General features: G+C 31.9%; 4 protein-coding genes across 7 annotated transcripts; 3 read left to right on the top strand and 1 right to left on the bottom strand.

Moving 5' to 3' along the window:
* Positions 1-1,245: 1,245 nt before the first annotated feature.
* Positions 1,246-5,941, bottom strand: LOC114392488 (4-coumarate--CoA ligase 2-like). Its single transcript, XM_028353644.1, has 5 exons — positions 4,773-5,941; positions 3,168-3,366; positions 1,907-2,120; positions 1,712-1,814; positions 1,246-1,612 (listed from the first exon to the last, which is right to left on the bottom strand). The coding sequence occupies exons 1-5, from the start codon at positions 5,778-5,780 to the stop codon at positions 1,493-1,495; spliced, it is 1,644 nt and encodes a 547-aa protein (XP_028209445.1). The 5' UTR covers positions 5,781-5,941; the 3' UTR covers positions 1,246-1,492.
* A 4,659-nt stretch (positions 5,942-10,600) lies between these two features.
* On the top strand, positions 10,601-11,412 carry LOC114393099. The gene has a single exon (XM_028354358.1). It carries the CDS (start codon positions 10,643-10,645, stop codon positions 11,045-11,047), a length of 405 nt encoding a protein of 134 aa, XP_028210159.1. The 5' UTR covers positions 10,601-10,642; the 3' UTR covers positions 11,048-11,412.
* A 2,687-nt stretch (positions 11,413-14,099) lies between these two features.
* Positions 14,100-15,450, top strand: LOC114392877. Its single transcript, XM_028354126.1, has one exon. It carries the CDS (start codon positions 14,263-14,265, stop codon positions 15,259-15,261), a length of 999 nt encoding a protein of 332 aa, XP_028209927.1. The 5' UTR covers positions 14,100-14,262; the 3' UTR covers positions 15,262-15,450.
* A 5,786-nt stretch (positions 15,451-21,236) lies between these two features.
* On the top strand, positions 21,237-27,658 carry LOC114394086 (mitochondrial outer membrane protein porin 6-like). 4 transcript variants are annotated; one of them, XM_028355654.1, is made up of 7 exons: positions 21,237-21,486; positions 22,418-22,494; positions 23,192-23,259; positions 24,219-24,329; positions 24,789-24,875; positions 25,539-25,747; positions 26,848-27,658. In XM_028355654.1, the coding sequence occupies exons 2-7, from the start codon at positions 22,446-22,448 to the stop codon at positions 27,155-27,157; spliced, it is 834 nt and encodes a 277-aa protein (XP_028211455.1). In that variant the 5' UTR covers positions 21,237-21,486; positions 22,418-22,445; the 3' UTR covers positions 27,158-27,658. The 4 variants fall into 4 exon arrangements, with proteins under 4 accessions (XP_028211455.1, XP_028211454.1, XP_028211457.1 ...); XM_028355653.1 differs by having other exon boundaries at positions 21,238-21,454; XM_028355656.1 differs by lacking the exon at positions 21,237-21,486 and adding an exon at positions 22,060-22,300.
* The last annotated feature ends 299 nt before the right edge of the window (positions 27,659-27,957 follow it).

The raw sequence follows: 27,957 nt of genomic DNA, 5'->3' as shown, positions 1-27,957 counted from the left end.
AAAATTTTGAGAGGTTCCGTTCGATTTTGATTGGATAGATAAATCTAAACTTGTGACAAGACATGTGTATAAACGATTTTGATCGGTTCAATTTTATTTAGATCCAAATACATAAATGATCATATCCAAACTATTCTCGAATTGATTCGAGTTAATTCAGATTCACATGTGACCCATATCCATAAACATTCTCATGTTTAGACTTGTAAAAGATTTTAAAAATCACAAAGTTACGTATAAATATCTAGTCAAACGTCTTAAAAACGTAACATTAGTTAAAATTGTTATATCATTAATTATTGTTATATCATTAGTTAAAATTATTACATAAAAGAACTAAAAGAAAAAATGTTAAATTTTATCTAAATTAAAATAAACAAAAATAATAATGATCGTATTTTTTAGAGATTAAGAATATACTTAAATGATTAATTTATAACACCAATGACCATATTTACTAGCGCAATATTAATAATAATTGGCTAACCTTCCCCATTGTTTCTTTACACAATAAAGTCAACATATAGCAAGCTCATTATTTGTAATGTTAAGCCCATGACAATATGTCATGGCTCCTAAATTAATTTCAACCTACTACTTGTTGCAAAGTTTTCTATCATATTTTTGTGGATGCATGTACAACATGTTGTAGAACTTCTAAGATTTTTTTTTAATTTCAACAAAAGACACAAGTTAATCACTCGTTCACCCATCTTACTACAAAGATAAATGAGAGACCTTTCTAATGTCTCCCACCCTCTCTCTCAATATATATGTATATATCGATATACACCAAAATAACTTTAATAATTATTACATTATTTTTATAATTTAATATAAAATGTGATTATTATTGATACAACCATTAGAATATATCTATGTATTATTAAAATTATTTGTGTCAAATTTTATCAAAATTAAACAATAATAAGAATAATGATCCATATTTTATTATATTTTGAAATATTTATATTACGTTGATTTTAATTTATATAAAAGAAAAAATAAATGATTTTAGATTAATATGAAATTTTATATACTAATTTATATGAAAATAATTTTCAATCCAACGATTAATGTTAAAAAAATATTATTCAGTTAAAAATTATAAAATAATATAATAATTATAAAGTTACACTAATCGGTGATTATTGTGTTTTTTAATATTTTAACTCAAACAGCTTGGATGAACTTTGTTCTCGTCGTTTAATAACTTCTTCTACTTTTTACGAATTTACATAGATATATTCCATGGAAGTTCTATATATGCTTCATTTGAACATTTGGGTTTCAAACAAAAGAACAAAATAATACAACAAAAGCAGGATTTTTGGGTCTTTCAATTCAAAAAAACACATTAATAGTATGAAATGTCTTTTCTCTCCTGCTTAGCGGGGCACCATTTAGTACAAAAATGGTGACTTAGTTGGGTTGGGCCCTCATATTTACACCGAAGGTGGGTGACCTTATAATAAAACATTTAAATTAAAGCCTAAATAGCAAGATCGGTTGCAAGCCAGGCCCTGAGGTCTTTTCGAAAGATCTTTCCAGAGGGTGCCTTTGGAATTGAGCCCACAAAGAAAACTCTACTAATTCTTTTGTAAAATACAACCTGTCACAAAAATATTGAAATTTTCGTAGCACAATATAATTAAAATACAAGATGCCACAAACATTGTAACTAATGCTGAAAGCCAACAAAAATAATTACCTGCTTTGAGATGTATTGCTTTATTTCATCCTCAGAAATCATTGAACCATTTGATCGTACAACAAATGCAACTGGAACCTCTCCTGCAACTTCATCCTTCATTCTGAAATCAACGTGATCATTAAAATCTATGTTTGAAGAGAAAATAAACAAGAGAGGATCAAAATAAATTTATATGCTAACTATATAACTTACGATACAACGGCAGCATCAGAGATGTTAGGATGAGCAACTAGCATGGCTTCGAGCTCAGCTGGAGCCACTTGAAATCCTTTATATTTAATCAACTCCTTTAACCGGTCAACGATGAAGAGCTCATCATTATCATCTATGTATCCAATATCACCTGTGTGCAACCATCCTCCTTTGTCTATAGTTCTTTCTGTGGCCTCTTGATCATTTAGGTAACCTAACCAAACATGTCTTAACTAAGTACCACTTAAGCATTTGACATACTCTTTGAATTAACTAGCTTGTTATAGAAACACACACACATATATATATATAACAAAATTTGGTTAAATACACCACAAATTTATATATATGCGTATAACTTTGATTTAGTTTAAATTATATCAATTCCTAAAATTAAAGTTAAGAATTAATTTAATTCATTAACAAATATGTTTTTTTTCTTTTTTTATTCTTGGTTCATTTTTTTAGAAAAATTCACGACAATTTTTTTTTCAATTTATAATACTTCTAATTGTAATAATTTATTTTTGTCAATCATTTGCATCTTATTATTCAAATGTTTGAAACATATATATGAATATGAATATTAAAATATTAATTATTGTGTTCTTTAGAGCTTAGCAAATATTTGAAAAAAGATATACGAAAGCTACTGATTTAAAGTTTGGCGGCGTTTATGTTCAAATTCACTTTTTTTTTTCTCTCCTTTTCTTCCTATTTTATAGAGAAGACTGAAGTTAAGTGTTTCACTCTTTTTTTAATGTTTCCTTTCCCGTTTTTTCATATATATATTTTTTGGTATTCTTCCTTTCCCGCTTTCACTGATCAAAAGAAGACTGGATGATAAATTGAGTGTCTTTCCTTTCTCTCCCACTCTTTCTATCATACCAAATAAAGTAAAAAATAATAATTCCAAGGAACTCAATATGGCTAACCTACCTACCAGCGATGAAGACCACTTTTTAGTGTTCCGTGGCTCGTGGGTAAACTAATCAAATATAGAAGAAATAATAGTTTAACATTAACAGGTAATAAGATGATAGATCATGGGAAACATGTGACAAAAACATTCAATAGTTTGACAACATTAGCAAGAAATTAGACAATCAAATACTGCAACCACCCGCATGGTACCTATGTGTAGTAATTAGCTAATTGCGTTAAGAAAACAAAAAAAAAAAAATCATATAAAATTTGTCCAATACACCGATTTAAGTATTTATTTTCTTGGGTTATGGAAAGAGAGAAAAAGTTTAATTACCTTTCATGATCTGGTTGCCTCTAATGCAAATCTCACCAGCTTGATTCCTATGAAGCGAAGCGCCAGTATCAGGATCAATAATTTTCATCTCCGCATTTCTTACGACGGTCCCGCAGGCACCTGATTTGACCTGCATTGGCTCCTTCGCAAACGCTAAGCACATTGATAGCACTGGTCCTGCCTCCGTCATCCCATAACCCTGCAGCATGTATCATACAATCGTCGCAATGTTTACATTTCTTATGCTTCTTTCATTCTTTGTAATTGTCCTGCTGAGGTTTCTTTCCTAATGCTGCTCCTCATGAATGCGATAAGAACTTTACGAAAAATGCGCCGAACGAATTTATTCATGTCTAGTGCAGTAGTGCTGTTCATACAATTATGACATTATTCACTTTTCTCTTTTGGATTTTTAGTTAAAACTAGAAAAATAATAGTTGTGGAGCCTGGATGGAGCATATCCAATTATGCTGCGTTTCTCTTGGAAATTATTCATTCATACCGCTATTTTTTTTTTCATTAAGATTTTTTTACTTACCGTGCTAAGAAATACTTGTCGTCTAAATTATTGACTAATCTTTAACGAATACAACGAGTATATAAAGATAAATATTTATCTTATAATATAATTTATTTCATATATAAAATTATGATTTAAATCTTAGATCAAACATAAATTATTATATCAACTATTGTTGATACTCTTTTATGAATATATACCCTAATGACATGCTAATAATTACGTAGTACTTTTAAAATATAAGTATATCAAAAGAAATAAAATTATTCATTATATTAAAGTATTAAAGAGGCAGGAGTGTCTCTCATACTGTAGTAGACTATAGTAAAAATAAATGCTAATGACTGTTTTTAGTATTAGTTAAAAATAAAAAAACAACAATTTTTATTGAAAGCATTTTTGAATTAGAAATAAAAAAATTTCATACTTTTTTTTAAATATCAAAATACTGTATTATATACTAATGTATTTAAAAATCTTAACAGAGTCTTTAAAAAGTGTTACGATAGCATTACTTAAAATATATTTAATACACTCAACTTAAGACATTTAATTGCTTAATGATATAAAAAGATGTGGACTATTAAACAGCTTTTATACTTTTAGGTGCAATAAAATACTTTATTTTTCCTTCTTTTTGACGACAATAAATACGTTCTTTCAGGTAGAAATCGTTAACATTTGCACTTTTGAATCCTGGCTTAGCTATAGGGCCCTGACTCAAAACTAAACCATTGGACTGGGAATTAATGTATCCTTTGTTAAATGGTTTTGTACTATCCAAGTGTCAGGCTTAGCTATAGTATGCAGTATGCACCAAAACTTGAAAGAACTGACTCAAAAGTCAAAAGGCAAGACAAGAGTCGGTATGAATAATTTTTTTTCAAGAAATACTTTTAACAGATTGAAAAAAAAAATCATAGATTAAAAATTTTCATATAATTTTTTAAAAAAATATATATAAATTAATTAATATAAAACTTATTTTAACTTATGAAAAAAATGACTTTTTTTTTCCAAAAATACTTGCAAGGAAAACTTACTAAATAGACCCATCATGTCTTCTCCGTTTGAATCATAATTACCTGTCCAAGTGTGGCGTTGGGAAGCTTAGCCCTCACAGAATCCTCAAGTTCCTTTCCCATGGGTGCCGCGCCAGACATGATCATCCGAATCGACGACACGTCGTATCGCTCCACATCAGGACTCTTAGCAATGGCCAAAACGATTGGCGGCACAAACGGCGCGACGCTCACATTGTGTTTCTGCACCAACTCCAGCAACGCAACTATCTCAAACTTCGGAACGATCAAAACGGCAGCCCCAACTCGAAGCGAACACAGCAAAACAGAGTTGAGCGAATAAATGTGGAAAAGTGGCAGAACACACACTACCACATCGTCGCTGCGAAAGTACAAATTAGGGTTCTCTCCGTCAACCTGTTGAGCCACGCTCGTAACGAGTCCCTTGTGCGTTAGCATCACTCCCTTCGGAAGCCCCGTCGTGCCAGACGAGTACGGCAGCGCAACCACGTCATCTTGAGATATTTTAACGGCGGGAATGTCTCCCTCGTCGGCCTCCGTTAACACCGAGAAGTGAAGGTAACCATCCGGCGCCGAGTCAACGCATATCACTTTGACGTCGTTTTCTCTCGCAAAATCCTTTACTTTATCCACGTAAGATGCTTGCGTTATGATGAGTTTGGAGTTGGACGCTGTGGCTTGTTTCGCTACCTCCGCCGGAGTGTAGAAAGGATTGGCGGCGGTGACGGTGGCACCGCGGTAGGAGGCGCCGAGGAATGCGAAGACGAATTGGGGGCAGTTCTGGAGGAGAAGGAGGATGACGTCGCCTTTTTGGATGCCGAGTTTGTTGAAACCGGAGGCAACTTTGCGGGCGGTGAGTTCGACGGCGGCGTAGGTGAAAGTCTCGCCGGTGGCGGCATTGATGAGGCATGGAAGGTCTTTGAATTGTGAGAGGTTTTGGAAAAGGTAAGTGTGGAGAGGGAGGTGCGTTGGGATGTAAATGTCGGGGAGTTTGGAACGGAAAATGAAGTCGTGGTGAGGCTGAGGCTGTGTAGGTTGTTGCTTTTCCATTTTGGGGTGGTGGAGAAGGTGAGGGTCTCGTGGGAGATCGAGGAAAAGAAGGTGGGGAAGTTGTTGACGTATGCCTTTGCTGAATTAAATTGTAGTTTCTTGCGTGACGATGCCTTTGCTGCTTTTGTTGCAGATTTGGATCAGTTGGGTATGTAAACGCAGCAGGTAAGGAAGAAGGGGTAGTACAAATAGAGTTTATTTGCATTTATTGTTTTTTATATTTCTTATACTATTTAATTATTTTTATGTTTATATTTGTGTGAGATCTTCTCAAACGTTAAAAATTAAAGCAACAACTTAACTTCATTTTGTCATCAATGGAGCATTTCATTGTGGTTATCCATAATTTCTGGTGGATAAATAAATCATAATCAGTATCCTTAATTAGGATATTTTTAAAAAATTTAGAAGAAGAAATAATTTTATTTGAATAAGTAAAATTGTGCTGTTTATAACTTTTTTTTTAATTCTCACATATGTTTTACATAATAAATCATTTTTAATTAATACACTAATAATATTGATTAGTAAAATTTATTTTGTTGTACTTATTTATGACTATTTATGTTTGACATTAATAAGAAACTCTTCATTACTTTCTTTTTCTCTCTATATGTATCTTTCACAATTCTCATACTTTATAGTTTTATAATTTATGTTAATCATAACATATTATCAAATGATTATCTGTTTATGTATTGAGTTTGAAAATATGCTATTACATTAAATATTAAACATTATATAGAAAATTTTTGAAGTCCATTAGAATTTCATCCGGTTCGAATATAATTATTTATAGTGAAAAAAATGTGATCTAAAAAAACTTAATTATTATATTTGTTATTATTTATTATCTTTCTTAATTGTCCTCCACCTTGAGCAAAAACAATGCCTATGATTATAATTTAGGACTTCATTAAGATTTTCATCTATTTATGAAATGAACAATTTATGGTAAAGATTTTCTTCATAAGTTTATACCAAGTTGCAACCTGTACTTTATCTGTACACCGGTTTAAAAAAAAGCATGTTTTTTAATCATTGCACGGATGAAAAAAATAGGATAAAAAAGGAGAAAACTTTGAAAATAAGAAACATTAATAACTCAATCATTAATATCTTGAGTTAATTAAGTTTTTAATTCCTAACTTTTTTTTAAATTTAATTTTTAATTCATAAACTTTTGTTTGATTAGTCAAAGTTCTTTAATTTTTTTATTAAAATTTTTAGTTTCTAAATTTTTGTTTGACGGATCAAAATTTTTAAATTTTTAAAAATTTTTAATTTTTAATTCTTGAATAGAAGTTTGAACATATTATTTTTATTTATTTAATTATCACGTGAGCTTTTCATGGAATTTATTAAATTATGTAATTTATACTCATATAATAAAGTAATTAACATAAAATTTAGTAATTATCACGTTTATTCGAAGTTTTGCAACTAACTAGATTGATAAGGAACTCGAATCCGACTAGCATTGAATTATGCGGGCCCTTAAAACTTTTATTTTCCCTGAGCTAATGTTTGGAATATGGGCCAGCTTATTTAAATTAAAAAAAAATATCTTTAAAGGTAATTTTTTTAATACGTAAATAAGATTTACTTCTTTAAACAAAGACAAACATAAATTCAAGATTCTATTTTGGTGCTTTTAAGATTATGTTTTTTATTTTTATTGTTTATAAGTTCATATTTTAGAGACTACATAGAGTAAAATTAAAAATATGTATATAAAATCATAGAAATTAATTTTTTTTTAAAATATCAGAATCAAAATTAAAAAATCATGAATTTATAAAGACTAAATTGATATATTAATAAAGAATAAATTCGCCAAAATGTTTTATAAGACGTAAATGTCAGTGTCACGCTGTTTAGAAATAGGAACAAAACTATAGAAAATTAATTAATAGGATAATGCAGTGTCACCTACCGCTCGCGTCAAGCATATTCACATAAATGGTTTTGTTGTGCGTGGTGTCTCCATGGCCATGTATCAACATGTGATGAAAGCAACACACTGGTCCAATCAATGCATGCATGCAACCACGTTCCACAATTTTCGACCTCTATCCTTCTTTATTTGCTAAAAGGACAGAAATAAATAGATTTAAAAATGATGAAATATTTTTGTAAGAAAAACAAAATTGATGTTGTCGTAATTTAGTAATTAATTACTAAGCCATCATTTGATTCTGAGGAGAGAAAATAAAAGAATGAAAGAGAATAAGTGAAAGAAAATAAAAAATAAATAAGAAAGAAGATGAACATGAAAGTGATTTGATTGAAATAAAATAGAAAAGATAAATATTTAAATTAAATTGATTTGATAAATAAAAAATGATCATTTTAAAAAAAATATTATTTTATCATTGAACTGAGTTTTTCTTTCTTCTCAACACGACTTGCATGACTGTCCAGTGCATTCTTCCTTTCAAATCCCGACATTCTAGAAGGGATTAAATTTGGCATGGGTCCCACCACGAAAATTTGAATTATTACCTTTGGATGTATTGTATCAAACCACCCAAAATATCTATTTTATCATCTCTTCCCTCATCTTCTCTCCTCCGCTTATATTTGCTCTCAACCAAACGACCCCTAAAGCTAACTTTTTAAGTTTAGGTCCAATATAAAATTGAGCAAACCTTATGCTTGGGTTTTAATTAGTTTGAGTTAGGACTGAGTCGGAATTAGGTTGTTGTAGTTTGGTTTAATAATTTTGTGGATTTTCATATTTTTATCAAAATTTTCAATTAAGTTTTTTTTCCTTTTAATTGGTTCATTTTGTTTAATTGTTGTTATCAAAATCAAATACATACACCTAATTAGAGGTACATATGGTACTGGACTAATGTGTTTTTGAAGTGTGTTGTAAGCAATCTCACACCCAAGTTGAGATTTTTTTTTAGTTTCAACATTTGGAAGGTAAGTGTTATTTTAAAAGTCTTTCACAAATTTTTGAGACTTTGTAAAATGTTAAAACTCTCTCAAAACTGATTGTGTTTACAATACACTCTAAAACTATCATTTCACTTACTATATTTTTAATTAGGTGTTTGTGATTATTTTTTCATAATAACAATTAGATAGAATGACTCAATTAAAAAAATATGTATTTCTCCTTTGACCACAATAGTTATGTTGATATAAAATAGTAAAAGTATAAGAAAAAATAAGTTATATATTAACAATATAAATGTATTTTTATCTTATTATTTAATCATAAATCATTGTGTACACTAAATTTATTTACTCTTATAATAATTATCTTAAAATTCATATATTATGTATTATGTATATATAACTTTTTATTGATTAGCCATAATATGAAAAAATACATTGAAAAATACATAGTCATTAAACTTAAAGTATAATAACATATCACACCCCTTCTTAAAAAAACAAACATATCACATGCTTATAATTATTAGATAAAATGGAAAGAGCTAAACATTTTTTTTCTAAAATATTAAAATATTGTTTTCTTGATACCAAATTTAAAGTGAAAACATTGGAATATAATCATATCTTAGGCTACTACATCCTGAGGAGATGGCCATCTCTTTCTTGGCCCAGGTAACAATTAATAAACAATAGAACCATGGGACATGCTAGGTGCACCCAGCAACATTGCTGGTGCACCCAGCAATTAGGTGAATGGACAAAATTACTCTTGCGTTAAAAAAAATAATTTCTTATTTTGGAAGAAGGTTATTCCGAAAATCTTCCGGAACTTCTTCCGGAAACTTTCCGGAAGAACCTTCTTCCGGAAGAACAAATTGTGTTCTACTGGAAGAACCTTTTTTCGGAAGAACAAATTGTTGTTCTTGTTGTTCTTCCGGAAAGTTTCCAGAAGAAGTTTCTTCCGGTAGAACAATTTATTCTTCCGGAAGAAGGTTCTTCCGGTAAAACAAATTGTTCATCTGGAAGAACCTTCTTCCGGAAAAGTTACCGGAAGAACTTCTTCCAGTAACTTCTCCAGAAAAAGGTTCTTCTGATAAAATAAATTGTTCTACCGGAAGAACCTTATTCCGAAAGAAGGAATTATTTTTTTAATACAAGGGCAATTTTGCCCATTCACCTAATTGCTGGGTGCACCAGCAATGTTGTTGGGTGCACCTAGCATGTCCCTGGAACCATCCAACAAAAACATGTGCCCTATTGGGCCTGGGCCCGACAACATTGGCCCAACAGGGCCCGACAGGGTTAGATACAATAATTTACTGACTAAATTAAAACTTTGATTTTTTATTTTATTTTTTATCCATAATTTTGATTTTTATATTTTAAAAAAATAATAATTTATTTGATTTAATCCTTAATCTTATATAAATGGATCCTAGTTCTATACTTATTGGCCAATCGAGCACTGCATAATCTGAAATAAAGAAAAACTTGTGAATAAGTATATAAAAACTGTGACAAGCCTAAGAATTAAGACATATATGAAAATATGTTCATATTTTTTGAAAAAAAATCCAAAAGATAAATCATTAAACCCATTAGAAATTGCCTGTTTAGTGCTGATCACTATAGCAACCAAGGTGTAACCGGGTCTACCAACAAGCAAAGCTTGAATAGAAGTGAGAAAAAGTCATACTTTGATTTTGACCATACATAGATGTAACTAAACTAAGTTTTCAAGCTATAGCCGCCACGTGTCGCAACTCGCAAGCACCGTAGTCTATTTGTACACGAACTTTTCAGCACCCTTTTCCTTCCCCTGCAATCCACCATGTTCTCCTTCAATAATAATTTAAAATTCAAACTCCACGTCATTATCAACTTTCTATAAATATCCACCACCTACCATAACAAGTTAACATAAATCATTATCTGCCCTTGTAACGAACATTATGATCACGAACGAGAAGATGCAGAAAAAGTCGTTTCTATTGAGCCGCCTCAGGGTGGCGGTGAAGAAGATGAAGCTGCTACTAAGCGCCACCGTACTCAGCCATGCGTGGCATGCTGCAACCATTCTCCGCGGCGTTTCTATGAGCAAACGACAGATTAGTTTCAACGACCGACCAGGGTTGATGATGTGCACTGCTTCATCAGATGAAACTGATTCGGAGGGTTTGGTTTCTCCAGCGCATCATAGCCTTCAGAGGACCATAAGCTGTCCCTCTGATGATGATATCGATAAAAGAGCAGAGATGTTTATAAGTAATTTCAGACGGCAGCTTAACATGGAGAGGCAAATCTCGCTGCAGCTACGCTATTGCAGCCAAAATAGTTTTGAATTGGTGTCTCCCTGATTAATTGTTGAGGTTTTTTTGTTTATCTTCAAATGGAGGACTTTGTGTTTTTTCCAGGGAAGGACCTCCATTTTGCAGTCTGCGATGATCGCCAAGAGAACGTGGACAAAATTTGTGAAAAGGATTTTGGATTGATTTTGAAGGCTAAGGTTTTTTTTTTTTTTTTCATTTGTAAAGTTTTGGATTTTTGGTATAGTTTTATTCTTGTGTGATTTGCAGCGATTAGAAGGGCCTGGGAGCATATGCTGTTTTTGTTAGCTGCTCCTTTGCTCTCATGTATTTGTTTCTTTCTCATTGACCCTAGCTACACCTTACTATATAATAAAATTTGTCATTCTTGAAAAGAATATTCCTTCAAGGTCGAATCATTATGCTCGATAAAAAAAAAAGTCGAATCAATATGCTATTATAAATACTAGTATCGTATAGTTTAACCTTAAGGATAAAATATTAATCAAGTGCACAGAAAAAGCAAAAATTAGTATCCAATTCCTAGGTTAATGATACTTGCATGGGCACGAGTTGTGCTTGAGATTTTCTTTTGATTAATAAAATTTTATCTCTTACCTGTTTTTTTTTTTTTTTTTTTTGAAAAAAAGGTATCCAGTTCCTAGGAAAACAATAGTTGTTGCATATATGAATGAACATAATGCAATACTTCAAAACGTTTATTTTTTAAAATAAATAAAGTTTAGTTTTATTCTGTGATTTGATTTGCAAACAAATATATAGAGGGGTAATTAATCTCAAATTTAAAAGCAGACAAAAAACATGAATATACAAAGTACAAAAAACATCACTGTTGGATTAATTGCAATATTTTGACTGTAAATAATCAATAACCTCTTGTTTATTGTAAATTATATCGTTCTCCCTTAAAAAAAGAGTAAATTATATCGTTCTTTTTTATGATCTAGACGAGTCAGCCAGCTACCTCGTATTAGAAATCCTCATAATTTATGAAGCACGTAGTAAACATTTTAACATTTCTGGTATCCTCATAATTTGGTGTCCCTTGGGTCCCATGACACTACACTCTGCTGGTATCCCTTTACACTTTTGTAAAATCAGTTCTCACACTTTAAAAAAATAATATATATATATATATATACACACACACACACACACACGTTTTTAATGTAAAATTATAATTGAGATTTAATAATATAAACACATATGTTAATTATGTTCAATGATTTAAATTTAATTTCATTAAAATTATTTGTATTTAACTTTTAACAAACCAGACCCTGAATATGTTTTGATTTTCAAACTTATACACTTTACCCAGTCTTATTTTATTTTGACACGTTTAGTATATATACTTGGTTTAACTTATTTTGAAAAATAATCACTTGTTGTTTTCAATTTTTAATATTTTTAAAAACAAATAATTATTTCACTAAATTTAGCTCAACTAAACATTTTATTAATGATAGTAGTGTTTGCTGCATAGGAATGTATTTTTCTTCGTTTCACTTCGAACTTGTGGACTTCTAATGATTGGGTTGGGCTTGATGGGCTTTCAAGCCTGTCCTATAAGCAATGCTGCTACACAGTTCTTGTTCTTTTCCTCGCTTCCCTAATATGTACGAATAATTTGAAATCATTCTTTTTACATATATATTTTTTAATCTTTGCTACGTGTATTTGTTTGTCTTTAATTATTAAATGTTGTTTATTTTTTAAAAACATAAAATATTAAATAAATTTGTTTTCGTTTAATACATTTCTTTACAAATTATTAAGAAAATGTTACAGGAGGTGCCAATATCCACCTTTAATTATCCTATTTCTGGCGTAGATAGTGACAGAGTAACTTTAATTATTAACATCCTATTTCTGTACATGCATTTTCCTTTTAGACGTTTTAGTTATCCTTCATTCATGTGTTGCTTGCTCTAAGTAACTTTGAAAGTACTTGGAGTTAAAAAAATGAAATCAATGAAGGCCATCCCTCATTTTATTTGTTTATATTGTCTGGGATGTTTTATTCTCTGTGATTAATTATGGTATGAAACTATGAATTGATTGATCTGTCTTAGATTGTTGGCTGAAATTTGAATGCTTTAAAAATTTCTCCGGCCTCCAGGGGAAGTCCAATTGTTGAACATTCTGACTAGACTAAATTCTTGCTTTATTTTCTTCTGATATAATATCCCTTTGGTTTTTACTGGTTACCTCAGCCACTTTATGCGGTGTGCCTGTAGCAATTTTTTGGTAGAAAACAACATCAATCTAGAGTACAGTTTATTAAGGCAGAAAAACTGGTATTTCATGAATGTCACGCAGGTTAGCACGAGGGAAACAAAGCTTAAAGCTGGTGCTGGCAGAAAACAGTGTCTTCTAGTATAAACTTTTAATTATATTTTAAGGAATATATTATACATTTAACACTTTATTATGACAATATTTTTTTCTATTTATCTCTCCATTAATTTTTTTCTCTCTCCTCTAGTTATCTTAATTTCTTTTAATTATATAAAATTTATTGCATAAACACAGTTCCTAATATTTTAACTGAGGACCTTAAAGAATTGTTTCCTAGTCAATGGCGTTACTTGCATCATAATCAAGTATGGCGTGAACGATGCTGAAGCCACCTTTGTTCATGCAAATATACCTAATTACGAAAAGTTGACCAAACCACTATAGCAAGCAAGCGAGACACAACAAAGTGCACGCGGCCAACGTTCAGGCACAACTCCACCACCGCAATTGTTCCTTTCAATTTAATTAATATTTTTTGACTGAAGTTGCTCAATACTAGGCATATATTAGGGATATTTATCAAAAGACCAAAACATCCCTACTCTTGTAATCTTCCCCTGCGTAAGTGTAAGTTCCTTGAAAAGCCATCAAACTCGTCACATTCTCCTTGTAATTTTTTTAGTGAGAGAACACGGTTGTTTTTCAATTAATTAGTTCAAATCTTAGCTGTTACACATGATACAAATTAAATATAAATTATTTTTACTCGTGTGAATATAAGAAAAATTTGTATCATTGCATTAATCATTTGAGTTTTCATTACATCTAATTTATCTAACACACCATCTTTTTTCTTCTTAAATAAACAAAAAAGGTGTATGAATTTGTATTACTAAACAATTACTACTTTATAAGAGGAGAAGTCAAAAGGAAAAAGGAAATCCCAGTAGCACGAAAATGTTCACCTATGCGTTACCTCTAAGAAACTTAGAAATTTTATTAGTATGATGACGAAGCCAACCTACACTACAGAACATTTCATTTCCAAGATTAGCACAATGGCGGTGAAGTCCTCAAAGCCCAACCGGGGGCGTTTCATGCTCTCTTGTTTCGCATTCATCGTCTTCCTCTGCGTGTTCGCTTCAATAAACGAAGTCCGATTCAACAGCCTACTAAGGTTCGGTCGCTGTGCCCTGTCAAACGAATCTCTTCCCACAAACTCAGAAGACAACGACCTCCGAATCCTCATCTCTGTCCTGACCCTCCCCGACCAGTACCAACGGCGACACTTCCTCCGCCTCGTGTACGGCACCCAAACCATCATTGAGGGCGCCAAAGTGGACGTGAAGTTCGTGTTTTGCAACCTCACAAAACAAGACCAAAAAGTCCTCGTGGCACTGGAGATCATGCAATACAACGACATCATGATCCTCAACTGCACCGAGAACATGAACAAGGGGAAGACATCCACGTTCTTCTCGAGCCTGCCCGAGATCTTCAACAAGGAAACAACAACAAGCGGTATCGTTCCTTACCCTCCCTACCACTACGTGATGAAAGCAGACGATGACACTTACGTGAGAGTAAACAGTTTAGTGAGGTCTTTGAGGCCGTTGCCGAGGGAGGATTTATACTATGGGTTCGTGATACCGTGTGGAAGCATGGACCCTTTTAAGCACTACATGTCTGGGATGGGGTTTGTGGTGTCCTGGGACATAGTTGAGTGGATCCATGGTTCTGATATTCCTAAGAAACACGTGGAGGGCCCTGAGGATAAGGTGTTTGGAGATTGGATGCGTTGGGCTCGCCGTGGAAACAATAGGTTCAATGCTAAGTGGTCTATGTACAATTATCCCGATCCACCTTCTGTGTGTAGCCACGAGCTATGGAATGATACTATTGCGGTTCATTTGTTGAAGAATCAAGAAAAGTGGATTCGGACTCTCACCTATTTCAACCACACTGATTCTCTAAAGCCATCCAAGTTGTACCATATATCTTAACTTAATAGCTACTATTAGGTGATCTCAATTAACCTTTGTTCTTTACCATTTTGTTTATTTTATTTTATTTTGTTTTTTTATATGTGATGATAGTAACAATATTACCATATCATTTTGAGGGTCTTAATAAGTTGTTATCTTCTGTTGAGGAAGAGAAAAGAGGGAACAATTTAACTTGCAAGGTGCGAATTGGTGTTCGATTTGTGGGTTTTACGTACATGCAATTTTGTATCGTACATTATCTATAATTGTTGTGAAAACATGGGGATTTTTAAGTGAACTTGAGCTTTCAAATATATTACAACGAAACGACCCAACATAAGAAGGAAAACAGGGTAAACAGAGAAGGCAGGAAAGAGAAAACAAGTCATGCAATCACTACGCGAATTCTGTCATTGCAAAATAACATGTTAAGGATCTGTATTGTTCACTTGTTCAGAATTCATAAATCTTATTCTACTCTGCAAAGTAACACGTTAATGGATATGAGAACCTAAGGATAATTTACTAAAAATATTTTTCATTCTATGCAAAATAACATGGTGAATACATTCCATATTTACAAAAATCATAAGAGCTATAAAGTCATAAGAGTCAATTAAAAAAATGCTGAAGAGCAACATAAAGAACACATTGAATATGCATTGTTTGAAAAATAAATAATACATCAATTCAACATGTATGGAAATGGGACAAATAGGATCCACCATCTACGGATATCACTTTATATTATTTTGATTCATTGTGTCCAACATGCTTACTTAGATAGAAAGAGACTTTTTCATTCCTTTATTATAATTTTTAATTTTTTATTAGCTAAAAAATATGTTTTACTTCTTGATAAATAAATTCTTTTAGTAGCTTATAAGTTATAATGTTTTTATTATTTTGCTCCGAATCCATAAAATATAAGGATAGACCCTGGGATTGATTGAAGGAAATATTTCAACCCCAAGTCCTTACTGTTATTGAACACCACGCCAATGCAACAATGTTTCACAATTTTCTTATTAAAAAATTTGGAACTACAATTTGAACCAAACGTTAGAAAGGAAATCTTTCTCCCCTTGATTACCAATGCACGCCCATTTTTTCACTGAGGTTTTGAATCGGGTATGTGTGATGATTTTGTGTAAGTTCTTCGTGCCTTCGGGGACGATGTGCCAATCAGGGTGTTCAATTTTTATTTATTTTTTGAATGGATCTGTACGTGATGTCTAAGAATTCCAAGTGAAAAAGGCTTTTATGCCAAAACCTTATTTTCAATTTTTGTTAAATCTTCCGTACGTGAAGGGATTCTAATCATTAAAATTTATTATTAATTTTCACAAATTTGTTTTGCATGAATTTTTTCGTGTATCCATCCCATCGGATGACTGGGTCACAAGGGGTGGTTTTGGAGAAAACAAATTGATTTAAAAAAATATTATTTTTAATTTCTTAATCAATATCCTATTAATTTGTCATAAAATTATTACTAAATTTCAAATAATGAGATAACCAATGCAGAGACAGGGCTTTTCCTCCTTCTAGTTGTTTTGTGTTTTTGCTTTGCAAGATATCTTATCCTCTCCTTGGTAGAACATTATTTTACTAAGTGATTATCAATTGCCGTTGACCCATCTTTTTCTTTTTCAGGTAAATTTTATAATTTATTTTCCTATAACTCTGCCATCTACCAAGTTGAATTGCTCCAATTTTTGTATTCACAAAATAATTAACTTTGGTTCTATGCTGCAGAATGCATTCATTTCAACTAGCGTTTTTTTGCTTGGACCACAGTAAGTGCTCCAATTTTTATATTCTGAAAATAATTAATTAGCGCTCTATTACCGGTCCAACCTATCTATGTGCATGCTTGACAGATTCTGCTACTGCTACTACCTTTGTGTTGTGCGTTTATTTGCTGAGAGTATGCTGAGATAAGGTCTGCCACCATCTTTCTTGGTAATATACCCTTCAAAAGTCTCAACTTGCTTCCTTTTTTCTTTTTAAATATTTATCACTGAGCATTGGGTAGGTATTCCAGGAATTATCACAGATCTTTGAGCACAGTGATGCAAATACTATAAGACTCGTGTATTATTGTTTTATACATTGTATACTTGCATTTGAAAACTATATCATATTAATTTGTCTCGGTGATTACACTGCATCCCTCTGTACTGATCGAACTGCTTAAGCACTATTAGCCTAGTAAAAAGATTAAGTAAACTGCATTCCAGGAGTTTTTTTTTTTTTTTTTTTTTAATTTCAGGTTTGCAAAATGTTGCTGGTTTGATCGAGTAAACCCATGTCATGAATATGATAGTATTGTGCCACTGTTTGGCAAAGGAAGGTTATAAACTCAAAAAAGAAAAAGAAAAGAGAGAAACTGGGAATTGTATACTTTGTTACTGCCATGTATTTATCTATAAATGCAATTATTGGGGATTTAAATAGTTACATTATTTATGTATAAAAAAATAGTTACATTATTTGGATTTTAGAAACAATTTTTCTTAGTCTTGACTAACAAAATGTATATTTACTGCTATGTATTCATCTTTATCTTAACAAGTTTAAATATATCATGCGTTTAATTAAATATATCAGAGCTCGCTTGCAACTTTTATCTGAGGAATCCGTTGTGCCTCCTTCTGCAATTTTGGATTTATTCCTTTTAGATTTAGTTTTTAGCAAGTTTCTTTGTCTTTTCCTTATTGTACCAAAACAAAATACTGTTCTTCTTTATTTTATATAAATTTATCAATATTTTATAATTAAATACAAAATTAATATAAAAATTTCTAGAACAAGCTATAAATTTGTATGAATATTTTGATATCTTTAAACATTATGTTTTATTATATTTTAAATCTCAAGGTTTTGCGAAATTTCTTGTGGATTTTGATTTCATAAGATTTTTAAAAAAAATTCACAGAAAATTTACCTGTGAATTTTGATATGAATATCAATTCTCAAGAAACTTACCTCTTGATTTCAAATCCGCATGAAATTACCACTAAATTTTAAATTTGCAACAAATTTAAAAATTTATAGGAACATTTTTGCAGTTTTTTTAGGAAGTTTTGTTTTGTGGATTTTTAAATTCACAAGAAATTTTTTATTCACGAATGAATCACCCGCAAATAAAAATCCAATGGAAACATGTTTTTTTTTTAGATTTTATGCAAAAAAGATCCCCACATAATAGAAGAAAATTTAGTAGTGTAAGCATCTTGCATTTTTATACATTAATACATGTAATTATTATTATTTTTACATTAATACATGTAATTATAGAAAACTACTATAGTGAATGTATTTATAAAAAAGGCATCATTAAGAAATTTATACAAATACAACGCAATCCTAATGTACTAGGCTACCCCTCTGGCATGTCATTATATGTTGAGTGGATGGATCTCTTGAAAATATATGAGTAGAGAGAGATGCTTAATATCACGGTTATATAAGTGTGGTTGATGTAAATACATTTAATTTGTAAACCTGTTAATAAATTAAATGTCAATTTATTATAATTAACATTTTATTATAATATCTTATGTATCTATATCACTTATATACTAATATGGAAGACATATTTATGATTTCATGGATCCATAATTCATTCAAATTAAATATTGGGAATAAGATAATAGATGTTGAGATCTATTTGCAAAATAGGTTATATCTAGGCCAAAAATAGTATTATTTAGCACCTTATTTGCATTCGTAAGTTCTAATTTCCAAGTTATTTCAAATTATGTGTTATTTACAATTCTAATTCATAGTATTTATAGTTGTTCTAAAATGTACGAATCACTGGTATTTTTGTTCCAAGAATAATGCTGTGGTGTTATTGTGTTTATTATACAAGAAGCAAATCAACTAAGAAATGAGAAATATAGTTGAATCGTAAGCTTGTATTTTTAAAACATCTTATTCTCATGTATTTATAACTTAAAAACCTATCATGTAATTCACACAATTATTTATTTATTTTAGTGTCATGGGCGGATATCAAATGTTGATGGGTATACAATCAACAAATAAAAGAAAGCCTACATGAAATTATCCGTGTAAGTAGTTTTAAAATTCACAATCAATTAAAAATTAAATGTATTTATAGTGTTCTTGAGAATTGATATTCATATCAAAATTCTCAAGTTGAGTTTCACACCATGAATGAACATTAAATTTAAATATAAATAGTGACGATTGAAAACACTATAAATACATTATAAATTTAATTGTAATTATAATTTTAAAATTTTTAAAAATATTACTTATTACATTCTTAATAACGGAATAGTCCTAGGACTTGAGTATTGTATAACCCATAAACTTGGCATGAACTCATAAAACACAGGTAGTCGAGGACCATACGAAATTCTATTAGTCATCATGAATTCAAAGCTTGGCTAGCTTATGTACCATATGACCCATAAACTCGACACATAATGGTTCCAGTAACTCAATGTATCGTGCGGCCCATGAAGCCGACACATGATGGATCCCAACGACCTCCTATAAACTCGGCACGACACATAAAGGGGTGATTGGCCAACGTGACTTCAAGGATGGTGCAACTTCCTCAACATTGAATGTGTATATATAGACCCATAGAAGATACTGTCAAGTACATTTTACTCATCCTAATTATAAACACATAAACATCTTAGAGCATTATTGATTTATTTGTTGGAATCCTTTTTGCACGTAGCCTCCCCTTTAACATTGGACATCGAATATTCTACTTAGAATGAGAGGATCAAACAACTCCATCGGACCTCATTGAAATTTAATAAAAACATAAAGATTCTACCTTTAGTACTTTTAAAGCATACAAAAAATATCATTCTCGAGTTTGATATCTATTTTAAAAACAACATTACAAGACAATAATGTTTTTTAAAAACTTTTTTAGTTAGATTTTTCACAAAAACATTTGTGAGGGGTGAAAATCTATCCTTTTCAAGTTAAAGAAAGATTTATTGTGATAAAAATATCACATAACTTTTATTAGATTATTTAATATGACAAACAATTAAAATATTAGTTAAAAATATCATGTAACTCTTTTTATTTTAAATATTTTTAATAAATTTATATAAATATTTTTAAGATTTGTTATGATCAATCAGATTTTTGTCGTTTTTATTTTTCAGAATCATGATTCTCAAAATTTAAACTTATTAATATTATGATGTAAAATAATTGATTGAGAAAGAAATTAATGATAGAATGCAATTACTTTTTTTTAAACATATTTATGAATATACAGATAATTTGCCATACAGAACATTACTCTCATGGATGACAAGCTGGACAAGAATGTGTGAGCAGACGGCAACATATTAGAGCCAACCAAAATGGAACAAATTGAGATTCGGGCATTAGTAAAGACCGGCGTGACAAGCTTTTCTTTTTCTTGTAACCAAGTCAGGATTTATGAAGCTTAACCTAAGAGTATTCAAATGAGATCAAAGTGTAATTTATCTTCTTAACTCTATCGTGAGGATTCTTGTTGAAACAACTTCTCTCCACTACTTTAACGGTCACCTCTCCTCTTTATTGCTAATTAATCCATTATCATTCATTAAAAACGAGAGTGGGTTATGGGAATGTTGTAAAAGAGTTAAGAGTCCATAATGATTGACAACCGATCATTACCAAGCTTCAAATTCGTGGATGCTGCGACAACTAATATGAAGGGAAGTCACGGTCATCTTTCAGAAATGACATTGAATGAATCAATAGTTGGATATATTAATGATGTAAATAATTTAATAACAAATTAATTTTATAAATTTAATAATATGAGCTTACTACACATTCAAAGAATTAATTTATCACATTTGTGAAGGAAGTTGATTATTTACTTAAAGTAAACCGAGTCTAGAGTCTGTCTGAGCTAACTCTGCCCCCACCAACCAATGGGATATTTTTTATTTTTAATGAGAACAGGTCATTCATGTGTAGGTCTAGGTGTGAATAGGCCACGTCACCGTTTTGAGTCCGGTTGTGAGTCAGTTGCGAGTTGAGACCGGGCCTTTGCATTTTCTTGCGCAGCCCATACAGACTCTGCGCCCTGTGCTGCGTGTGTGTGTGTGCGAGAGAGAGAGACAACGACCCCAGACGCTTCCACTCTTTCTTTGGCGGCGGCGTCGTTTTCTCTACGCTTTACCCATTCATTCATTCATTCTCAGTAAGTCCCCTTTACTCCTTCTATCATCATTGGTAAGTCCCCTTTGCTTTTGATTGCGATCGTTTGTGCCCGTGAGAGTTTTTTTTTCTTTCTCATTTGGATATTTTGTCGAGCACCTGGTGCATGTAAAATCAAAAGGTGCGATGCGATGCGATGCACAGTAGTAGTTTAATAATGTAGTGTCTCTTAGAGAACTACTGGAGTGTATTGAGAAGCTGGTTAATCTTCTTTTTCTTCTCTAGTTTGACTTGCGCGTGAAAATAACGCATCTTTTCAGCTCAAATTCACAACTCCCCAGTTTTCTATCTCAAGTTCCTCTGAACCTATACTAATCGTGTTTGCTAATGTGAACATCAAAGATTGCTTTTTCAAATTGATTACATTAATTGGCCACAATTTTTGCAAATTAACTTAGTCAGCTTGAAATCATCATATTGAAAAAAATACCCCTTGGTTGCACTGAAGGATTGTGGTGTCTTGTTTTGAAAATAGTAATGGTCAGGGTTGGGGTAGCTTGAAGGAACATAAATGCTTTTCCTGTTGGGTAGAGTACAAAGTAAAATTCCTATGCATTAACGTCACTAATAAATTCCAGAGGCTTTAACTTTATTGTCCTATTGAGTCACTGGGTGTTGCTCAGAAGAGTCTGAACATTATCTTTTCGCGTATCAATTTACCATTTATATTTATGTGTTACACATGTATTGACATCATTACATGCATACAGTAGTGCAGTATTTGTGTAAAAACTCATTGTCCTACCTCTCTTCATCCTGTGACGTTCTGGTTACTAATCATTTGCTACATAGGAAATATTGCATTTGCACATATGCACACAAGCGCATGGTACTGTTATGTTTGGTATTGTACCTGGTTTTTGTCCTGTTTTTTTATTTATCGGTATTATTTCCTGAAATAGTGAAATTGACAATTAAAGTATAAAACAATAATTGTGTTTCGCAGGGTTCGGGGCATTTCATTCTGATTCACTATGGCCAATGGTCCAGCACCGTTTTCTGAGATTGGGAAAAGGGCAAAAGGTAAATTTGCATTTGGAATCATAATATATTATGTCATTGCTCCAAGATGCTTTTCATATGTACTTGAACACATCAATGGTTATCAACTGTTATAGACACATGAACAACATCCTGTTGCTGGTTTCTGGGTAATAGGTTCTCTTATAGCATAGAAATGACAAATAACATGTTGATTTGTGTATCACAATTGATTACTTGTTCACCCCTCACTTGTGTATACATCAGATATGTAGGACATGATATGGTAAACATCCACAACTGTAATGGCCTTCATGCCTAGCATTCTTCTTCAATAATTTGATTTTTCAGATCTCTATGTTCTGTTGCACAACTAATTTTGTTATCACTGTCCACTTTTGATTTACTTATCCGTTGATACTTCTAACCTAATCCAAATATCATGAGAAGTTCAATATAGATTCTCATTTTACAAGATCATTGACTTTCTCAATGCATCACCAGCATTGTACACCAAGCCTCTGAAAGCATGATCTGTTGTATACTTGTATGAAGATTATGTTAGCTAACAATTTATCTTTTAAATTTTCCTTCTTTCGAAACCCTTTCTGATCGTTACATGGCCTCTATGGCTGAAAATCTAGATTGTTGGCTTCTCTATATTTCATATCAAGTCACATCTAAATTTTGTAAAATATACCCGAGGCATTAAGTTGTGAATAATCTTGTTCCTATGCAGACCTTTTATACAAGGATTACAACTTCGATCACAAGTTTAGCCTCTCAATTCCAAACTCCACTGGATTGGTAATGCATAACCCACTATCTGCTATTATCTTTTTTTTTATTTTTAATTATTCATATTAGTTCACTGTTCAGTTTCTCATTGCAGTTGATGCCTAATAGATATAAAATCCTTTTGCTTGAATATGCCATGATCTTAATCACACATGCAGTCGCACACACATACTTAACGTCATATAATTTAAAAGGTACGAAGATAGTGATGATTGATTTTTTGACCAGCCATGAAACAGTAACATGATTCTTTAGAAAATCCGAGGATAAGGGCATTGCATCTGATTATTGCCTATTATACGAGGATACATGTTCATCACATCCATTTTTCATCATTCTTTGTTATTCAACTATTAAGTTAAAAAGGCAGAGCGAAAGAATGAATAGAATTAATATAGTAATTAATTTATTGATGTCATTAAGTAAATAAAATTGCATTCCTTAAATTATTAATATTTGAATCTAGTTATTTTTAATTTTTTATTGTTGTAGTCAAATATCATGGGTTGTGAGAAAAATTTAACTGCTGGACTCCTCTAGAAATATTATTTTTCATAAGGAATTGTGTTTTATCTATTTAAGGTAATTAACATATATACTAAACTCTGGAAGACATCATCAAAATCTCGAAATAACTAATTATGTGTACTTACAAATCATTTGCGTCATATTAACTTTCCCCCTCCCCCATGTGGAATTGTACTGCCAAATACAGTGCTGTTGGATTGGATGAATATTGCATGCTCCTTTCTTGAGCAAGTTGGGCTTATAAAGTTGGCAACACACATATCGTTCAATTCATGGGTTGTTTACACATTCCTATGACCGCTAAAGAGGATGAATACTCATGACAATTGGAAACTTGCATTAATTTCTGTGTTTTATCAAATAGTCTAAAATGATTGCAACCTTTAGTCTGTCCTTCTGTCCATTGTGCCTGATTTCAAATTCTAATTTCCATTTGGCAGGGGCTTATAGCAACAGGATTGAAGAAGGATAAACTTTTTGTTGGTGACATAAGTACACTCTACAAGAGTGGAAATACTACAGTGGATGTGAAAGTTGATACATACTCTAATGTAAGAAATAGAAGTCTACTTTTACTCAAATATGCTTCCTGTGATATATAGACAGTGTTGCTAAATGACTGATTGTAGCAAAAGTTCAAGCTTTCCAAAATTGCTTTAGTTATCTACGTCAGTGAAAGCAGTGGTTAGTATTCTTGAAATTATGGGGTTTTAGGTATAGTGGTAGGTAGAGAAATAAAAGAGAATATAGACTTTGAATAATATTCTATTGGCTACTGCAATGAATTACTGTCTTTATACTGGTTATAATCCTAACTAAATAGGAAACAAATCATGAATTTGGTAATCAATCTTGAGAGGTAATTATGAAATAGAGAAACTAATCCTAAAGGATAAAGATATTCAAAGATAGGATGGAATATTTTCATATTTTCTAACAAGTATGATGCTCCCTTGAAATTTTTACCATCTTTTATGTATGATGATGTTTTCTCTGATTTACCTCTTCAGATATATACAAAGGTGACTGTGAATGATATCTTGCATGGTACAAAAGCTGCTTTGAGCTTCAACATACCTGATCACAAGTCAGGAAAGGTGGGAAAATCTAGCTTTCCCAGTGTGAGACAATGTTAATGCATGATTATAACCTATAAGACTGAATTAAGTAAAGCATTGCTTTCATTTGCTCCTGAAAGTACTTTAATTCTTTAAATGTTACCTTTGATTCCATATCTATGAGAATTTCATTAATATAATGACTCTGTTGGAGCCTAGCTAATACAAGAAAAGGTATTGATGATAAAAGTTTGCCTCAAGTTATGCTGAAAAAAATAATTTGGTTGGCAATTGGAATATTGCTGATGATAGTTGATTCACTTGATCGAGATTGGTTGCAATCAGAAATCATGAGTTGATAAACTAGTGCACCAAATCATCTAGTTTTAAGGAAGAATGCATTCTGTTTTCTCTGTGTGGTAGAGGGTTTGGAATGGTAATAAGAGTAGTAACAACTATCAAGGATAAACTGATGTTGTTTGGGCAGTAGCTTAGTAAAACCTGGAAACAGCCTCTTTTCAGTCGTGATCATGGGGCTGTGGCTGCTTATGTTTGACCGTTTGACCATTCCAAACCCTGCAATGATGCGAGCCTCCTGGCTCCTGCACTGGGCCATCCTTTTTTTTTATGCTTAGCAATATGTAAGCAATGAATTTACTTTGGCATTCTTACAATGTATCTGACTATGCAATATTACCTCAGCTGGATGTGCAGTACCTTCATCCTCATGCAGCTGTTGATTCTAGTATTGGTTTGAATCCATCCCCTCTATTGGAGCTTTCAGCTGCAATTGGCAGCAAAGATCTTTGTCTGGGTGCTGAAGTTGGATTTAATACAACTTCTGCTTCGTTCACAAAATATAATGCTGGAGTTGCCTTCAATAAACCAGATTTCTCTGTGGCACTTATGCTGTAAGTGATGTTGGTACCATATTTTCTGTGTTCAGTTCCATGTCCTACTGTCTTCTTATTTATGTTTCAGTTACCTTATTTGTTTCTTTTTTATGTTTTCAATTAGTATCTTAGAAGACCTGTCAGAAAGGCTAGAAAAAAATTTGAATCTTGTAAGCATGTTTGTTATTTATTTTTGAAGAAAAGAAAAAGTAAGTTATCACCGAATTCTGAAGCCTAAAAACTAAAGCTCTGCGTATAGATATGGACTGAAATAAACGTGGTGGACTATCCAATGATATACAGTAGTTCTATTTCTATATTTTTTTAATTTATTTTTAGTTGATTGAAAAAATAAATAAACTCTTGCAAATTATGTGTATTTAAACTCAAATTTATCTTCTGCCTCCCAAGTTTCGTAGATAAGCAATTCTATGTTAAGGTGGACAATTGTAGTACGGTGTACTCGAAATTTTCTATGATCCTTGAGATATGTTTTCAATGGGTTTCTGGGAGGTCTATGATTTATGGGGAGAGGATACTCTACCAGCTAATACTTTGAAAATTGAGGTGGTGTCACTGTTTTTTAAAAGAAGTTATGTCTATTACGATCAACTTATACATCAATTTATACATAACACTTTGCTGACCAAAAATAAATAAAAATTTATACATAACACTTTTCTGTCTATCACGATCACTATCACATCACTCATAATGACCCATTACATCTCATGCTTCTCTCTTTCTCATTGCTGTGTAGTCATTGTAAAATTCATTGTACAGTGAACATTTCTTTTTTTAAAAGCATGAGTTGAGAATTAAAGTTATCTCTCCAAACTACATGATATTTTATTATAAACATTAGACTGTACACACTACACAGTATATAAAATTCTTTTATTAGTAACAAATTTAATTGAGTCTTTTTTGGAAACTCCTGATAGGATACTATAGAAGGTATATATGTTAATGAAATTAATGTAGGAGAGGGGGGTATTTCTTTTCAGGCTCTTTTGCTTAAGAGTTTGTGAAGATTTGTCTTTGTCTACAAAAGTTGCTGTGTTTATCTGCTTTGATTGGGTATATATTTTACATAGTGCCATTGACTCACTATGCAGGGCTGATAAAGGACAGACCCTGAAGGCATCTTACATTCATTATGTTGATCGCCCTGATGGATTTACGGTTGCTGCTGAAATCTCCCACAGGTTTTCTTCCTTAGAGAACAGATTTACTATTGGGAGCTCGCAGTCAATAGATCCAAAGACAGTTTTAAAGACTCGGTTCAGTGACGATGGCAAAGCTGCCTTCCAATGCCAACGAGCATGGAGGCCAAATTCACTTATAACCCTGTCTGCTGAATATGACTCCACGAAGATCTTTGGTTCATCCACCAAGTTCGGTCTTGCTCTAGCTCTCAAGCCTTAACTTGGCCTGCCTATTAAATCTTATTTGGCGACTTCAACTTTTACCATCATATCATTTTACATTGTTTCCAAAGCCCATGGTGGGTTGTGTTAAGCCCTATCATATCATAAGGTAAACCAAAGAAACTAGTAATATTTGTGAAATCTTCTAAAGCGGCACCGGGAAGGAGGACCCAGTTTTGAAATACTTGCATAATGGCTAGAGGGTTTTGTAGCTGGTTTATTATACCATCCAGGATCTAGCATATGATTTTGGGCCAAATTTTATTATTTGATACAGTGACTCATGATCAGGTGGATTTGTCGATGCCTGATGTCTCATTTCATATTTATTTTCTCCCTAATATCTTCTCATATGGCTCCAATTTTATCGTTCTATTTCTCCAGCTCCCTCGTCTCCACTGGGGAATAATACACCATGACAGTGTTCGGAGAACTTTCCTATGATTATCCTGAGCAGTTGAATAATTGCAAATTAGATTATATGTTTTATATTTCGGCACCTGGTTTGAATTGAGCAAGAGTAAGTGATATTTTTTTGAGGGGTTAAATAAAATGTTACCTGTTTATTTATTCTGTACTTACATTTGTGTTTTTAACCTTGCCAGTAGAAAACCACAATATGGAGAAAATGGATCTGATGTTCAACATGTAAGGAAATCAAATGAGAAAATGACACGGGGCCAACATACTTAAAATATTAATATTATTTAATTTTAAAGTAGACACAAGACTTGCTTATATTATTTCTTTCTGCCTTTTTTTTTAAAAAAAATGGTTCCATAAGATGTTTAACTTTAA

The sequence above is a fragment of the Glycine soja genome, chromosome 17 (assembly GCF_004193775.1).
Source record: "Glycine soja cultivar W05 chromosome 17, ASM419377v2, whole genome shotgun sequence".
NCBI lineage: Eukaryota > Viridiplantae > Streptophyta > Magnoliopsida > Fabales > Fabaceae > Glycine > Glycine soja.
Note: the sequence above shows the minus strand (reverse complement) of the source record. Positions and strands in the feature narration are given on the sequence as shown.